This window comes from Sminthopsis crassicaudata, chromosome 3 (genome assembly GCF_048593235.1).
Source record: "Sminthopsis crassicaudata isolate SCR6 chromosome 3, ASM4859323v1, whole genome shotgun sequence".
NCBI lineage: Eukaryota > Metazoa > Chordata > Mammalia > Dasyuromorphia > Dasyuridae > Sminthopsis > Sminthopsis crassicaudata.
In genome coordinates this window covers 262,463,190-262,479,634 of record NC_133619.1, presented here as the reverse complement: position 1 = coordinate 262,479,634, position 16,445 = coordinate 262,463,190, and the positions used below count along the sequence as shown (strand labels likewise).

Here is a 16,445-nt window from a genome sequence, read left to right as displayed (position 1 = left end):
AAACTGTCTTTACATATTTTGAAAATAAGAAACTATCATTAATTTTTTTTTTAAAAGAGTATAGTATATTTAGAAAAGATCCCAGTCTGTTAAAGAGATTATTGCTAACTTTGAAGAAAACAATTTAAGTCATGAGGTAGGAAAACATTATTCTCATATAAAACAAGGAAAAAATGTTATAGAGTAAATGATTATATTCAAAGAAATACAATGATAGTCTATCACGGTTCGCCATATTTCTGAGTTGAACCCTGGATATTTTTAGTATATCTTGTTTAAAAAAAAAAAAAAAAAAAAAAAACCATAGACAACCTAACCTTTTTTTTTTCATCTGTTTTAAGGGTTATAGTACTTTACACTTTTAAATTACTAAAAATTGCCAAGGGCTTATGGAAACTTGTTCCAGAACAAGTTCATTAACTCAAGTTTTATATGCAAATTAAGTTTCAGATTCAAGGAGGAGAGGACTTTCTCTTCTCATAAAGTCAGAGATGGAAGAACGAAGTAGACTTGGTGGAGGTGATAACTCTAATTATAATCATCGAAAACAGACAGTGGCTAAGAAAACTTAGAAGTAATAAAACAAAACAAAATTCAACTGAAGAAAAGGAAAAATCTGATTCAAGAACCACAAAAGTCCACAAAAGTAAAGTATTTTACATTCGGTACTTAAGGTATAATGGACTTTAGTAATCAAAGTTCAAAGTGCTGAAAAACTATAAATTTTTAAGAAAAAAAGTATAGATGTTTCATACAACCTTTAGTAAAATTGTCCCTCTTGATTACCACTACCTAGTGAAATCATACTCAGAATGGAATAAGGTAGTAACAAGAAAGCAAAAACAAACCCTAAATGTTTAAAGGTCTCTGTTCTCTCTTTCCCCAAAGGTCCTGAGTGACAGATTCGGACATTTTTTTACATATCTCCAAAAGAACAAAGCAAAATTAGAAACTAGTCAAAAGGGGGCAGCTAGATAGTACAATCGATAGAACACTGGTCCTGGACTCAGGAGATCTTGAATTCAAATTTGACTTCAAACACTTAACTTTGTTGTGTGACTCTGAGCAAAAAAATAACGAATAGATTAAAAAAAAAAAAAAACTAGTCAATAAAACAAACATAAAAAGCAGATAAATCAAGGAAAACTAAGAATATCTCATTTCATTTCAACATTCTTTTATTAAGTGAAAGACACTAGGCTAGAAAGTGAAGATGTAAAGATGAAAATTCATAATCCCCAATTGTCAAAGGGTCTACAATTTATTGGAAAAGTGGAGAGAAAAACACCTTCACAAATAAGACAAGTATTATATAAATCAGAATATGGCAATATCATAGAAAAAAACTTAGATAAAATGTAAAAAAGAAAAACTAAAGCTAAAGAATTTCACTTTTAGGTGAGATGTCAGGGAAGCCTTCATGTACCTACATTAAGTTTTAAAGGAAACATGTTTCCTTTGACCTACAAGGAAACTTGAGTCGTATAATAGTTGAACAGGAAGTGATCTTGATGAGGAAACCCCAACACTCTTAAAACCTCCTTGGATTCTGCCTCAGGGAAGGGACTCCACCCCAAGCACAAACAGTTCATCCTTATCTGGCTCAATCCCAAAACTCATAGAATTCTATTCAAATTCTAACCCAGGCTGAAACTCAAGGCCAAAGCCAATCTGGGACTCCACCCATGAGCCCCTTCAGATAGTCCAAAACTCTCTATTATAAAAAGAGCCAAACTGGAGTCCACTCTTTGCAGAGGTCCCAAACATGGCATCCTTAAGCCTGCCATGTCAAAGGATTTCTGCCCACTGGAACTCTGGTTCCGGTGCCCTTTATCTCTACCCTCAACTTTACTAACTAAATTTTACTTCCAAACCCCATAATAAATCTCTTTTTATCAATCCAGGTTTTCAAGTCTGTAAATTCCTTTACAGAGGACTACCAGACTTCATTTAATTCTGTATCCTTGCGCCAAATCCAAAAGGGTTGCAGGGGAGCTCTATTTGATTCCCTATACCCCCAACCTGCCACTAGACCTCAATTAAACCTAATTTTATTTAGGTAGCCCTTATCTAGTTTTCATCATTTGGTTTCCTTTTTTTTCTTTTCTTTTTTTTTTGCTGAGGCAGTTGGGGTTAAGTGACCATTATTTGGTTCCCTGACAAAAATCCTCGAAAACTAGACATAATTTGGCTACCAAACGGAACCTTGACCTTTTAATGGCTCTCAGAATAGATCTGGGTTTTGAGCTGTTCGTACAGTATTCTTCCAGGAAGAATATCTGCATTCCTTCTTTCGTCTCACCCTCTCTCTAGAGATAGAGGACACCCAGACCAGGTCTGGGCTGTGGGCAGTATTCTCCCGTAGAGACTACTTGCATTTCAGGCAAAAAGTACTCCTTTTGTCACACTCTATTTTTAGGGATAGCAGAACCAAGAAATCCAGACTTTTTTTTTTTTTTTTCTTTAAAACTAAAACCTTTTACCTATTCAGGAACTAGACATACCTCTGGCTCTAAAATCATTTCTAAAAATCCTTTCTTCACAGATGTTTGCTTTGAAGAAACACCCTCCAGAGACAAAAGACCTTCTTTTGCATCTCAAAGTATTTCTAATCCTTTTTTCTCTCACCAGAAAAACTGCTCTCCTACAGGAACTATAAGAAAGTGTCTCTGTTAAAACAGCCCTCTCCAGACCAAGGAGACACATGGCCGTTTTGGGGACCCCATCCTTCTCGGAGTCCTTCTTTGATCTGTTCTGGAGAAATAATTGGAGAAACTAAAGAAGAGCTGAGTTTGAGCCCTTATCCCATTCCACTGTTAAAATACAATTGAGTCTGTAATGGTCAGGATGTAGCCATGAGAAGAACGGTCACTCAATCAGAGTGAGCTTGGGGATGTGTTTACCTGGCTGCTACTCCTTGGACAGGAGTAAGTGGTCTCTCCTTCAGGTCTTGCTCTCCCAGCAAGATTGGGGGTGGGGGGGAGAGGGTGTTAGACAAGCTACCCTGCCCTCAAGTTCCATCATGAGCCCTCGCCATTCGGGAAGCACTGGGTAAGATAACATCTCTTCCTCCCCCATCCAGACCTCTCCTATGTGGCTTGGCAACCTGCCGTTTAAATGCTCCCATCCCATCCCTTCTTGGGGTACTGTACAGTAGGGAGATTGGGGACTCAATCTTAATCTTCTCAAATCTCCTAAAAAGTTTCCCATCAACTTTTAAAAAGGGTACTTTGCCAGCAATCTGAACAAGCGGGCCACACCCCTCCCAGATCTTTTACCTGGCTCTTAAAGGAGCAGAAACTTTCAGCCCTCTCAGAGAGCAAGCTTGTCCTATACATTTTAAACCGGGACTCCATTTCTCTGATTTGGTCATCCTGCATTAGAACAATGCCTCCCATCACAGCCTTTTACCAGCTGCCTATGAAGACAGGGAAATTCAAACTGCTGGACTTTTCCCCCTAACCTCAGGGCACTTACTGAAACTTTTCTTTAACTGCTCCAGGAGAGATAAAAAGCCTACATATCTCCTATGTCTCTCACTCTCTCACTTTCCTACCTAACTTTATAGGTGGGAACTTTTTCATTCCAAATTTTCTCAATCCTAAGACCTTTTGTTTTTAGCACATTCTCTATTTTTCTGGATTGGCATTCTATGCCCCCTGCCAACAATCAAAGGTTTCTTTTCTAAGCTCTGACCCTGGCCAGGTTGCAGCTTCAAGAAAGACTTTTGGAATGATGGCTGGGGAATAACACCTTTAGGAAAGAAGTCTGTCTTTCCTATTGTCCTTCTCCAAGCTCTCTCTAGACTTGTTCTCTGTTCTATACTTGGTCCCTGACAAATTCTCCCTTGCTCTGTTGTGTCACAGTCCTACCCCAGTTTCTCTGGCATTGCAGCTCAAGGAGCCCAGGGGCTATAGAAAATGAATACTGTCTCTCCTTTAAGCTGTCTCTTAATGCAGAGACAAACACTGGGCTTGAGAAAAATAGCTCGATTTCAACACCTGAATTCCGAACAGAATTCCAATCTCTCTCTCTACCCACCCATCCACCAACTTTTTTTTTCAGGGGTCACGTATCTCCAATTAGGGTCTGACCTTTCTAAAAGCTTCAATGCCCCCACTAAAGGTTGGGTGGGAATAGGGATCTTTTGTCTTCAAAGGTGAAGAGTAAATTCACCCACTGCTCTCTGCTAGCACCTACTTAGTCTGGGGTGAAAGTTAGCTGCCTTCCCTCCCCCCTGCCCTTGGGAAATGGAGTGGGGGAGAAGGGGGCCACCTGGAATTCCCCCACACCCACCTTCCACAGAGGCTTGGCTTTGGCAAAAGGCCCACCTTCAAGTTAATTGATCTATTTTTAAGACTTGTTAAAACTGAGATTTGTTAAAACTGTTTATTGCTGTATGAGGGAAACTTTAACTATTGCTGTATGCTTGAGGGATTTTAGCAAATTTACTAGTCTGTTATGTATATGAATTTTGATTCACTCTTGGGATTTATGTGACAATTTCTTTTCTGTAAAAAAGGGAGGAAGGAAACTGATTGAAACTGGTCAGGAAAATGGGAAATTGATGTATTTTTCTTAGGCACTTTTGCTGTACCCGCTATTTCGTTGGTTCAGATTGAACTGGAAATTATTTTACTCTTTGCTTAAAATTTACTAGACTATGATTTGCTGGGTTATGTTTTAATTTTGAAATCGCTTATTCAATTTTTGAGATTATTCTTTAGAAACAACCAGAAATCGGACACCTGTCCTAGGACTGGCAGTCTCTCTGATCTGTTTCTCCACTCCTGTTACCCCAGTTCCTTAATTACTATTTCAGCATTTTGATATCAGGACTCTAATAGTTTGGGGTTGCCTGTCTTGGTCTAACTGCATAATTTGCTCAGAAATCTGTCTCCTACTAGTAGCTCCTGTTCCAGAGAGAGGGGACAGGTAGAGCTACTCCAGAGCGCACTTTTCCCTCTTTTGGAGCCCCTGACAGACGTGCGGTGCCCCTCTTAGGACAGCAGGACTGCCTTGATCATTGCTACTCAGCAGAGGCTGAGTTTAATGCACAAATGACCACAGACTTCAGACTGTCCATCTCTGGCTGAGATACTCCCTAACTGCAGAGGACTTGAACAGGGAGGCCTGTGTGTCTGTCTCCCTAAATGAGGAATGCTGTTTGATGCTAATAATTCTGGGGTTATCAGGGAGAAAACTGGTCCTAGCCACAAGTCCTTGCATTTTTTTAGTTTTAATTTGGTTTATTTGGCTTATTGTCCTAACTCAGTTTCCCTAATTATCCTGACTCAGCCCTGCCTCAGTTTCCCAGATTCTCAGTTCTGCAAAACCTCCCAGGCCTCCTTATCAGAATACTTGATATTTAGAATATCAGAATGCCTCTCCCATCCCTAGCTATCCAAATGTCAGATACTGTCTTATCAAGATGCCTCTCCCTAGTCTGAGGAGCCTCCCCTAGATTATGTTATCTCTCTCTGGAGACTTACTCCAGCTCTCAGCACTCTGATTCTATTCCTGCCTCTGTCTATTTCAGTCTTACAGTTAGAGGTTTTGTTTTCCTTTTTTAAAAAAAAACCCACCCTCTCTATAGGGAGGTAAATAGCTCAATTTCCCGGGACCTGATTGGACGCTGTTTGGAGTTCAATGCTCGAGCTGGGTATTTTTTTTCATTGAGACGTCATGGAAAAAAAACTTCTGCAAACTTGATAAAAATTAAAGTTTTTGTCGTATCCCTCTCTTGGGGGCACCCAAAGAGAACGAAAAGCTATAGAATTGAGGTGCTTGGGGTCTGTTACCTTCTCTTAAAGCAGAGACCTGCTTGCCTAGAAAAAACACCACCACCACACAATTGGAATACTGAATAGATTAGCTGAAAGATATCCCATATCTCCCTCCACTCACCTTTGCATTTTAACACCTCTGCTCTCAGGCAAAAGGCTGCTAGCCTCTTTCAAAGCAAAGAGAGGACTCAAAGCTTCTATTCAGCTGTGTTTTTCCTTTTAAAACAAATCTCTCCCAGACTTAGGCCTATAGGAAACTGTCTGAGGAGACCCCAGTCTCTGTCCTGAATTCCCAGTAGGAGGAACTGCCTTCTCACCACCACAGTGAACACGATAGGGGCTGAACTGGCCCCCTGGCATCCTGCTCCCTGGTAGGGATTTGGGGTCCGACCCTGTTTCCCTTATCCAGGAGATTCTGAACACCTCAGAGGCTGATAAGCTGGGTTCACAGTGCTGATACTGTGCACTCCCTCTAACCCCTTCAACTCCTCCCCAAAAAGAGTGGGGAAAAGGAGTTAAAGTTCAGGCTCTTTCCTTATTTTCTGGTAAGATTGAGGAACCAACCCCCTATTTTTAAAAAAAAGCAGTACAGTTAAAAGATTTCCAAGAGTTTAAACTGCATTCTTATCTGGATCTGCAGCCTAGACAAGTGAGGATATGCCCATTCCCAGATCCTGCCTCACAAAAGAGCAATGGCTTATTAAATCGATACCAAGGTCTGCTGCCTCCCTGACTTCTGAGTCTATACCCTTTAATCCCGATTCCGGGAGAAATTAGCTTTCCTGGACTATGGACTATAATCTTTTGCTCTCTGCATTTTCTCCTACTTCCCTTTAATAGTTAGAAGGGCCATCAGCATTCTACAAGCAGCCCACAGAGGGGACCTAATGCATTTCCTCATTCCCAAATGTCACCATCTTCACCCTGAATGACACCCCACTTTTAATCTGCTCCCGAGATTTGTTTTCTCTAGGCTTCAAACTTTGAATTCTCAGCTGCCCTTCAGCCTGGAGAACATGGGATGACTGACTGGGGACAACTGACAAACAACCCTCAGATGCCCTGCTGCCATCCGCCACACCTCACCTCCTGGCATGAATCCCCAAATCTCTATAATTCTTGTCAGCTTGAAGCAGTTAAGAGGAGAACATTGTTCCTTTTTCCACAAGCATCTGGAGGTGACTGCTAGAGGGGGGAATGAAGAGGGGACCCCACTTCAACCCTGCCTCAATAAGGGACACTGCCCCAAGTCTTCTTTTCCTTTAAATGAATTTAAGTTTTAACTGCTTAAGAGGGGAATAATGAGGAAACCCCCAAATTCTTAAAACATCCTTGGACTCTGCCTCAGGGAAGGGACTCCACCCCAAGCACAGTTTCATCCTTATCTGGCTCAATCCCAAAACCCACTGAATTCTATTCAAATTCTAAACCCTGCTGAAACTCAACCCCAGAGCCAACCTGGGACTTCACTCATGAGCCCCTTCAGATTGTCCAAAGCCCCCATTATAAAAAGAGCCAAACTGGAGTCCACTCTTTGCAGAAGTTCCAAACATGGCATCCTTATGCCTGCCATGTCAAAGGATTTCTGCCCACTGGAACTCTGGTTCCAGTGCCCTTTATCTCTATCCTCAACTTTAACCTAACTAAACTTTACTTCCAAACCCCATAATTTTAACAATTTTATCAATCTAGGTTTTCAGGTCTGTAAATTCATTTGACTCTGTATCCTTGCACCGAATCCAAAGGGGTTGCAAGGGAGCTCTACTTGACTCTCTGTACCCCCAATCTGCCACTCAATTAAACCGAATTTCATTTAGGTACTCCTTATCTAGTTCTCATCAATGTAGTCAAAATAATATATTAGGAAGAATATTTTGGCATCTGTATAAAGGAAAAGGAAAAACCAAGAGAAAAAGAAGTTCAGAGCAACTACAAAAGCTTGGAAGACATATATTTATAATTCACTATTTACCCTCTAAGTAAAAATTGCTAAGGCACAACATTTCTTTACCAACTTTAAGGTATATACAAAAAAGCTTCAGAAAAATACATTTTAAAAAACAATTTAAAAATATTTCACATTGGTTATTTAAAATTACTGGTTATCAAAGGTGGAATATAAGCAATTCAAGAGCCTAGGGAACAATTTTAGAGAAAAAGCGCTAAAATTTTAGTTATAAGTGAATCCTAAGCATTAATCAAATACCTTTAAAAAGTATAAAATATTGAAACAATAATTATATTTACTTTTAACAATTATATGTGTGTGTACATATAGGTATTATGTTGTATGCATTACAAGCAAAGGATGAACAAAGAAACCAATTCTTATAAATGGTGAAGCACTAAAAGGTGATACGAATGAAAATAATATTTTGAAGGACATGCAAGTGAGAAATGATCTGTCATATAATCTTTTACCCTTTTTCCATCTTTGGTCTTCTTTAAGTTCCAAGTGCCATCTGGCAACTTCTCAAAGAACTTTCTTGCTTTGGGTGCTTGGTCAAGAATATGTGCAGGTGCTATTCCTAGAACTTCCACTATTTTATTCATCTGATCCACCTGTGTAAAATAACAATGATCAAGTCAGAAGGATGCTTTCTACTACTGTATATTATACCATCATTTCTGCTCTTTACTACCACTAAAAAAAAAAAAAAAGGTTAATGAAAATGTTTTGACTATTTCAATAAATGTCTTGAAGTATAGGTAATGATTTATCAGTCATACTGCAGAGATAAATGCTCAAAGTAGGACACTATAAGATTTGAGTAATTTTTCTTCTAAGTATTATTACATCCATAGTGCTTTACATGGATAAACTACTTAGAGAGAATATTTAAGTAAACAGTTGCCTAGAGTGGGATTGTATAATGCAGTGGCTAGAAAGAATCAGATTCCAATCCTTTCTGATAGTAACAGTCACAAAGTAACTTTAAAAATAGACTCGCAAAGAAAAAAAAAAAGATGCTTTATCACTAAGTAGAAGAGGGCAAAAGGGAAATAAGAAATAAAGATAAAAGAAAAAGAAATAAAGGAAAATAAAAGGCTATTTCCTAAATGATGGATCGCACCTCTCAGGAGAGCAGTATTTGAAAGTAGTATTCCAACTAACTAGCAATGTTCTCTTCTCAAGTGACTAAAAACTCCAAAGTCATTAGTATCCCTCATCTATCAAATAATGGTATTGGCTTAGAGATTACTTTCCTCTTTATGAGGTAAGGTTTTAATCTTCAGGAAATATGATCTTATCACAATTCATAGCCAATTAATATGATCAGGAAAATATCAGTAATACTAAGTATTATCAGTAGTAGCAGCAGTAGTAGCAACATTTAGTCCCAATTCCATCAAAAAGATGAAGGTAAGATAATGGTAACATTAATGGTAATAATTATGATAAGAAAAATAATCATTATTACAACTGTACCAAAAATGCTTTTTTGAAGTCTATAAGAGGTTGAGTTTTTATCCTAAAACTTAATTCAATTAAAAAATCATTTGTTTTATCCATCTGTTCAATGGTATATGTAATAAACACTAAATATAAATAATATCAGGATAGTGACTTGTCTCAGGATCATCTTTATCTGAACCACACTGAAAAACATGGGAATTGAGATGATGATGATGATGATGATGATAGAAGAAGAAGAAGAAGAAGAAGAAGAAGAAGAAGAAGAAGAAGAAGAAGAAGAAGAAGAAGAAGAAGAAGAAGAAGAAGAAGAAGAAGAAGAAGAAGAAGAAGAAGAAGCAACAGCAGCAATAGTAGAGGGATAATGATGGGTGGTGGCACAGGGAACAATTTGGGATTTTTGAAAATGCCACACAACTAACAAAACATAATCTAGTACAATTCCTTTCTTCTATTTAACTATAGATCTATATTATTGGCTATCTATTGTCTATAAAGTAATAAATGCCCAACTACCAATGGCATATCATAGTCTGAACAATAAGCATATTTCATATATTTAGTTCTTTTTTGGGAGATGTTAGTTCAGTTTTTTTGATAGTCACAACATCAATGAAAGGGCTTTGTAGTATTCTGGGGCTTAATGTAGATGAAATTGCATTATCCATAAAAAAAAGTATTAGCAGACATCTTATGTAGGAAATGCTCTATAATGATAAATATTTTTGATAAGCATATATATGCCATTTGACTAATGTTGCTAATCAGAGGATTACTGAAAAAGTTACTTCTGAGATTGGAATATATCAAATATTATATTTTCTTCACAGTCATGAGAACAACTTCTTCAAGGCTTTTCTTCTTGTTTATATTCTTCTTTCTTCATCACTCAGTGGATTCAATTATTAATCTCTATGCTGATCATCTTCATATCTACCTAATTCATCCCTATTATCCTCTTCTGATCTTCAGTCTCCAACTATCTATTAGACATTATCAAACTGGATATCCTGTAGATATCAAATTCAACATGTATAGAACTAAACTCATTGTATTTCCTCAAAAAACTTTCCTTCTTTCAAACTTCCCTGTTACTTTTGGAAGCACCATCATTTAGCACTTCAGGCTTACAATCTATTTGTCATCTTTCAAAACCTTACTCTGATACCCTCCCCCATATCCAATCTGTTTCCAAGGTTCACAGATTTTTATCCTCATACTGTCAAATATAAACCTACTCCTGACTCCTCAATGTGCCATCCTAGTGTAGAGTCCTTATCTCCTCACTTTTGCCCTGCTGGGTAGTCTCCCTATCATAAGTCTCTTCCCCATTCATCATACATTAAAATAAAATAAATGAGGCAGGGGTTAAATGATCTGCACAGGATCACACAGCTAATAAGGGTCTAAAGCTGGATTTGAACTCATGTCTTCCGGATGCCAAGCCCAGGGCTCTATTTACTATGCTGTCTAGATGCCATCTTGCTTATTTAACTCTTAATCACTGAATGAGCAGTTACCTCAGTCTAATTAAGAACTGTTGAAGACCTTAAAAAAATCCAAGGTCTCTCACTGCACCCAGAACCACTCTGGTCATCCTGATTCTCCATCTGCTCACTAGACCCAGATGATTCTGGAGGAAAAAAGTGAGGCAGATGAAACTGCAGAGTCCACCGGCGCTCAAATTCAAATTACATGCATGCCATGGCATCACTAACCTGACATCATGGTCATCTCTTAGAAGGAAGAACAAACAATAATCATCATCTACTGATATGGAAGTTATTTTCCTGAAATGCCAGTCCAATCATGTCATCTCTCTATTTAATATTTCACTAGCTTCCTATCAACTTCCAATATCAAATATAAATACCTGCTTGTTATTCTAATAGGGTTTCAAGCCCAACCCCCCACCTTCCAAAAAATACGAGATCCAGTGCTACTGACACGCTTACTTGATATTCCTTAACAAGACATTCAATCTCCTGACTCATGAATTTCCACTTGCTGTCTTTTATGCACATGATGCTCTCCCTCTTCTTGAACTTGCCTCCTGAATTAGATGCAAGTTCCAGTTAAAAATGCCATTTCTACAAAAAAATACTTCCAAATCCACTTAATTCTAATGCTTGCCTTCTGTTTATTTCCTATTTGTTTTGTGTATATTTTGTTTGCACCAAATTGCTTGCAATTTGACTCCCCTGTTGAATTGTACAGAAAATCAAGGACAGGGGCTGTCTTTTGGTGATTAATAAGTGCTTGTTGACTTAATTTGTTGACTTGGTTTAGAGAATTTCATCAAATTCTTTACAAAATTTTTCTATTAAAGTTTTCATCATCTATAGAGCTATAAAATACAATTATTTTCAAGATGACATTTCATTTATGTTCATCATAAATAATGAAAGGCAAAATGTTTCAGTGTCCAATAAAATAATATTGCCAATTCTATCAACTCTTTCATTTAACTCTATAAGAAGAACCTATATGCTATCTTTACATTCAGATGCAATATCCTTAAATACCAAGAATATCAATATCAAAAAGAGTTAAATTTACCAATATTATGACAATGTATTTATTTCGGCAAGGATCCAAAATGGCAAAGTACTTATCCATTCTTAAATGTTACTCAAAATTCACAACCTCATCTCCTGTAATCTTCACTCAAATTCTTTATCATGATGTCAAGTTCTAAAATTCATAAAGCAATACTTCTCAAATACTTCAAACTAAATTGATTGCTTCAATCACTATTTCACCAATCAATTTTAATATATATTTTCATTATTTAACCATTCTGAACTCACTGTTGTTGCAATGATAACATAAAATTAAACAAAGGAAAACACAAAAGGATCTATTTAAAAATTATGTTATGTAGTTAACCAACTGACAAGTCATGAAATATGTGACTAAGCAATTTAATATATTCTTCTCTGGGGGACAAAAAAAAAAAAAAAATCCTAACGATAACAGAAAAAAAAAAAAAAAATCAATTACATACCTCATTGGCTCCACTGAAAAGAGGCTCTCCAGTGTGCATTTCCACTAAAATACACCCAAGGGACCACATGTCAATAGCAAGATCATAAGGCATTCCCAGTAGTACCTCTGGAGAGCGATAAAAGCGACTCTGGATATACTGGTATATCTGAAAAATAATTTTTAAAAAGTTTCAAGGAATTTTTAGTTTCTTGATCTGTATCGATTCTAAGCAATAAATGAACTAGTAGAAGCAATGGCTAATGTTAAAGGGAGTATAACAGATTAAAAAAAACCCTCTAATACATTCTATTTATAGTTATGTTTTAAAGAATTTTTAAATTAGTTTTGATGTTTAATTTTTTGTTTATGCTATGGTTGTATATAAACAACATTTCTCAATATAGTCTTTCCTTCCTGGAAAATCATTTCATGTAACAATGTGTGTGTGTGTGTGTGTGTGTGTGTGTGTGTGTGTGTGTGTGTGTGTGTGTGTGTAAAAGACAGTAGAGTTTAAAAAATTAATTATTCGCTGTATTCTAAACCCAAAGTTTCCTAAATCTGCAAGGGAGGAAGGTATTGAAGAATAATCATTAAAAGACTTTATACATGATTACAAGAGTTACAACAGCATAAGTATTAAAAATAAAAGCGTATTTATTTATTCATATAACATTTGTTCATCAAGGCAAAATATTTTAAATAAATTACTAATCTTGAAAGGAACCTGGTACTTATAAGCTGAATTATTAACTATGGGAACTGCTTGCTTAATTTTTACAGAACAAAAATTATTTAAACTTTTTAGGAGTAGAATGTCAAATACATGACTATACAATGTACTTGAAATCTAGTGAAGTCCAATAATAAGATCTTTTATTACTATTTTATAAACAAATATTTTTAAAGCTGAGCTTTTCAGAAATTTTTAAAATTACCAATACATGTAGTCCCCCCTTTTTACCTTCAAGCAATTGGGGATAAGTGACTTGCCTCAGATCACACAACTAGGAAGAGTTAAGTCTCTGAGGCTAAATTTGAATTCAGATGCTCCTGACTTCAGAGCTGATACTCTATGTACTATAACTACTACATGTAGTTTTTATTTTTTAAAATACTTTCTTTTCTTTTTTATATATAACTTTTTATACAGTTTTTATTTTTTAAATACTTTCTTTTCTTTTTTTTATATAACTTTTTATATACAAAACATATGTATGGATAATTTTTCAACATTGACCCTTGCAAAAACTTCTGTTTCAACTTTTCCCCTCCTTCCCCTCCACCCCTTCCCATAGATGGCAGGTAATCCCATACAATACATGTATTTTTTAACAAAAGGGGTTCAAACACAACTTTGAACACATTTAATCTTCATTTACTTTATATTATAAAAAAATGGAAGTCAGATTTAATGGCTAGAGTTCATTTCATATCAGTAGAGCAAAAACTTCATTTCCCCAAACTAAAATGATCCCTTATGGATAAATTATATCCTGATCCTTTAAAAAAAAAGAAAAAGACAAACCATTTCCTAAAAATATAACATTCTAATTACCTTATCCTTCATTCAGCTTCTAAAAATGGTGTTAATTATTATGGTTCACATTAGAGCTACAACAAAACCACCACAGACCCCATTTTTAGGACTTCATTAATCATTACATGAAATATCTTCCATAGCAAAGTATATAATAACCTTTTTCTCTTTTCCTTCTAGAAAAACTACATAAAACCAGAATCATTTTAATACCAGAATCTCAAAAACCTCCTTGAATTAAAACATTAAGAGTAAGAGGCATTAATAAAATAGTGTGTTTATTTTTGGTAGCTGCTTTCAATTCAGGTAACGGGGCAAATGTTTGGAAACAGGAGACAATATTCAGCTATTTTGTAAATACTTTATTAATTCATTTAATATCTATGCTAAGTATATGTATATGTGCAATTGACACTTTTCTTCTTTGTACTTGTACCCCCAAGATCCACATAGCTGATGCTTAATAATACTTGGCATTGTGGGAAATGAAATGGAATTAAGATATTAGAGAACATGGCTTTAAATCCTAACTTTTCATAAAAATTTCCTGGATTCAGTCCCTCAAACTAATATGACATCCAAATTCATATAACTTCCTCACTTTAAACTGGTTTCACATGTAAGAACTATTAGTGATTCCCTGTGGGATGAATTGCTTTTTTGGACACAAATATTTCCTTCCTTGTCGTTTCCTACTTTTTCTAATCAGGTTTTCTTCCTCTGAATATTTTCTTGCCATATGTTCAAGAATTGTACTTCTCAGATATCTCAGTTCCCATTGGGCTCTGGGACTTTTGACTGGATGTCTCTGTTATTCAAATTAATGAGTGTCTCATAGTACAATATATTGAAATGGCTTTAAGCATGCTTTGTATTCTACTCTGGCCATTTTCATACCATCTCCCTCTATGCAACTTCCAGGCCTCTGGATATTACTATGTGCCTTGGCCACTTCCCAGCTCCCCTTTCTACTCCTGGAACCATAATAATATCAATACAGCTATTGTTACTGAAAAATGATAAACATTCCCCTTATGGTTCTACTCCCCTATCTAATCTCTTCCCAAACTAAAATACTCAATATACTGTCTCCCTCATCAAAATTTAAGTTCCTGAAGAGATTGCCTCACTTTTGTATTTGTATACCAAGTGTTTTGTATAATGTGTGGCAAGAAAGTAGTTAACAAATGCTTTTTCATTCATTCCAAAAGACAGCAACCCTTATTCCTTTAGGTTTTAGGCAGGGTGGAAATCAAGTGACAGTAAAGATTGCTATATAAACCTCCACCTAGAGAGAGGCTTTTATGAACCAAGAGATTACCATGTTACTCCTAAGAGCCCTGCCACTATTTCTGTATCTTATTGAGTCTATTCTTTTTTTGCTGTTAGATAAGAGGTTGGAAGTAGGATGTGATGCTGGGAGTTTCAAAAGGCCAACAGACTAAGTTTAAGGTTATGAAGCAAATGTTCAGGATAGAAAAGAATAAAAATCAGCCAAGTAGTATACTAGACCTCATTTAACTCCCTATCCTTGCACCAAATCCAAAGGGGTTGCAGGGGAGCTCTGACTCCCTGTACCCCCGAACCTGCTACTAGACCTAATTTTCATTTAGGTACCCCAAATTTAGACCTCATCAAAACCTCCTACCTACAAAAATAATTCTATTCTGTCCCATTTCATCTAACAAATTCTACTCTGTCACTTCCTTCAACATTATCCCATATTTGATCTTTCCTTATCTGGTGGGTGTGTTCCTATTGTCTATAAAGAAGCCTAAGGTCTCCCTCATCCTCAAAAAATCCTCATTTGATCCTTCCATCCCCACTACCATGTAACTCTTTTGCCCTTTGTGGCTTAACTCTTTGAAAAAATCATCTACAATAAGAGCCTCCTCTTTGTCTCCTCTCATTCAACTTTACAATCCAGATTTCCAATCATATAATTTTCTAGAAACTGTGAAATCAATAATATAGTATCTTCCAAATCGAATGATCTTTTCTTAATTCTCATTCTTCTTGCTTCTCTATAGCCTGGGACACTATTCATTCTCTCTTGATTCTCCTATAGATTTTTCTTTCTCATTTTCCTTTCCTGGATCCTTACCCAAGTTATTCTCCCTAACCTTAGATAACCCACAAGTGCCTATCTTGGGCTGCCTTCTCTTCTCCCTCTACATTATTTCACTTGGTGATTCATTAGTTCATATTGATTTAGCATTTCTATGTTGATAGTGCTTATCAATCCATTCTGCCTCAAACTTCTTAACCTCCAGTATCATTTATCAAAATGCCTTTCTGACATCTCAAATTAGATATCTAGTAAATATCTTCCATTCAACATATTCAAAACTGAACCCATTATCTTTTCCCCTAAGCTCTCCCCTACTTTCTTTTTTTTTTATTTATAATTTTTGACAGTATATATGCATGAGTAATTTTTTTTAAACATTATCCCTTGTATTCATTTTTCCAAATTATCCCCTCCCTCCACTCCCTCCCCTTGATGACAGGCAATCCCATACATTTTACATGTGTTACAATATAACCTAGATACAATATATGTGTGTAAATACCATTTTCTTGTTGCACATTAAGTATTAGATTCCGATGGTATAAGTAACCTGGGTAGATAGACAGTAGTGCTAACAATTTACATTCACTTCCCAGTGTTCCTTCTCTGAGTGTAGCTGTTTCTGTCCATCACTGATCAACTGGAAGT

At 36.4% G+C, this 16,445-nt stretch overlaps 1 protein-coding gene across 1 annotated transcript in view; it reads right to left on the bottom strand.

Annotated features, from left to right (window-relative positions):
* The window catches only part of DYRK1A (dual specificity tyrosine phosphorylation regulated kinase 1A), a 288,823-nt gene that overhangs the window by 149,539 nt on the left and 122,839 nt on the right, over nucleotides 1-16,445 (bottom strand). Inside the window, exons 9-10 of the mRNA XM_074300646.1 lie at nucleotides 12,209-12,355; nucleotides 8,208-8,348 (exon numbers count right to left, since the gene is read on the bottom strand). Coding sequence (XP_074156747.1) covers nucleotides 8,208-8,348; nucleotides 12,209-12,355 — 288 coding nt within the window. The remainder of the gene's footprint in view (nucleotides 1-8,207; nucleotides 8,349-12,208; nucleotides 12,356-16,445) is intronic.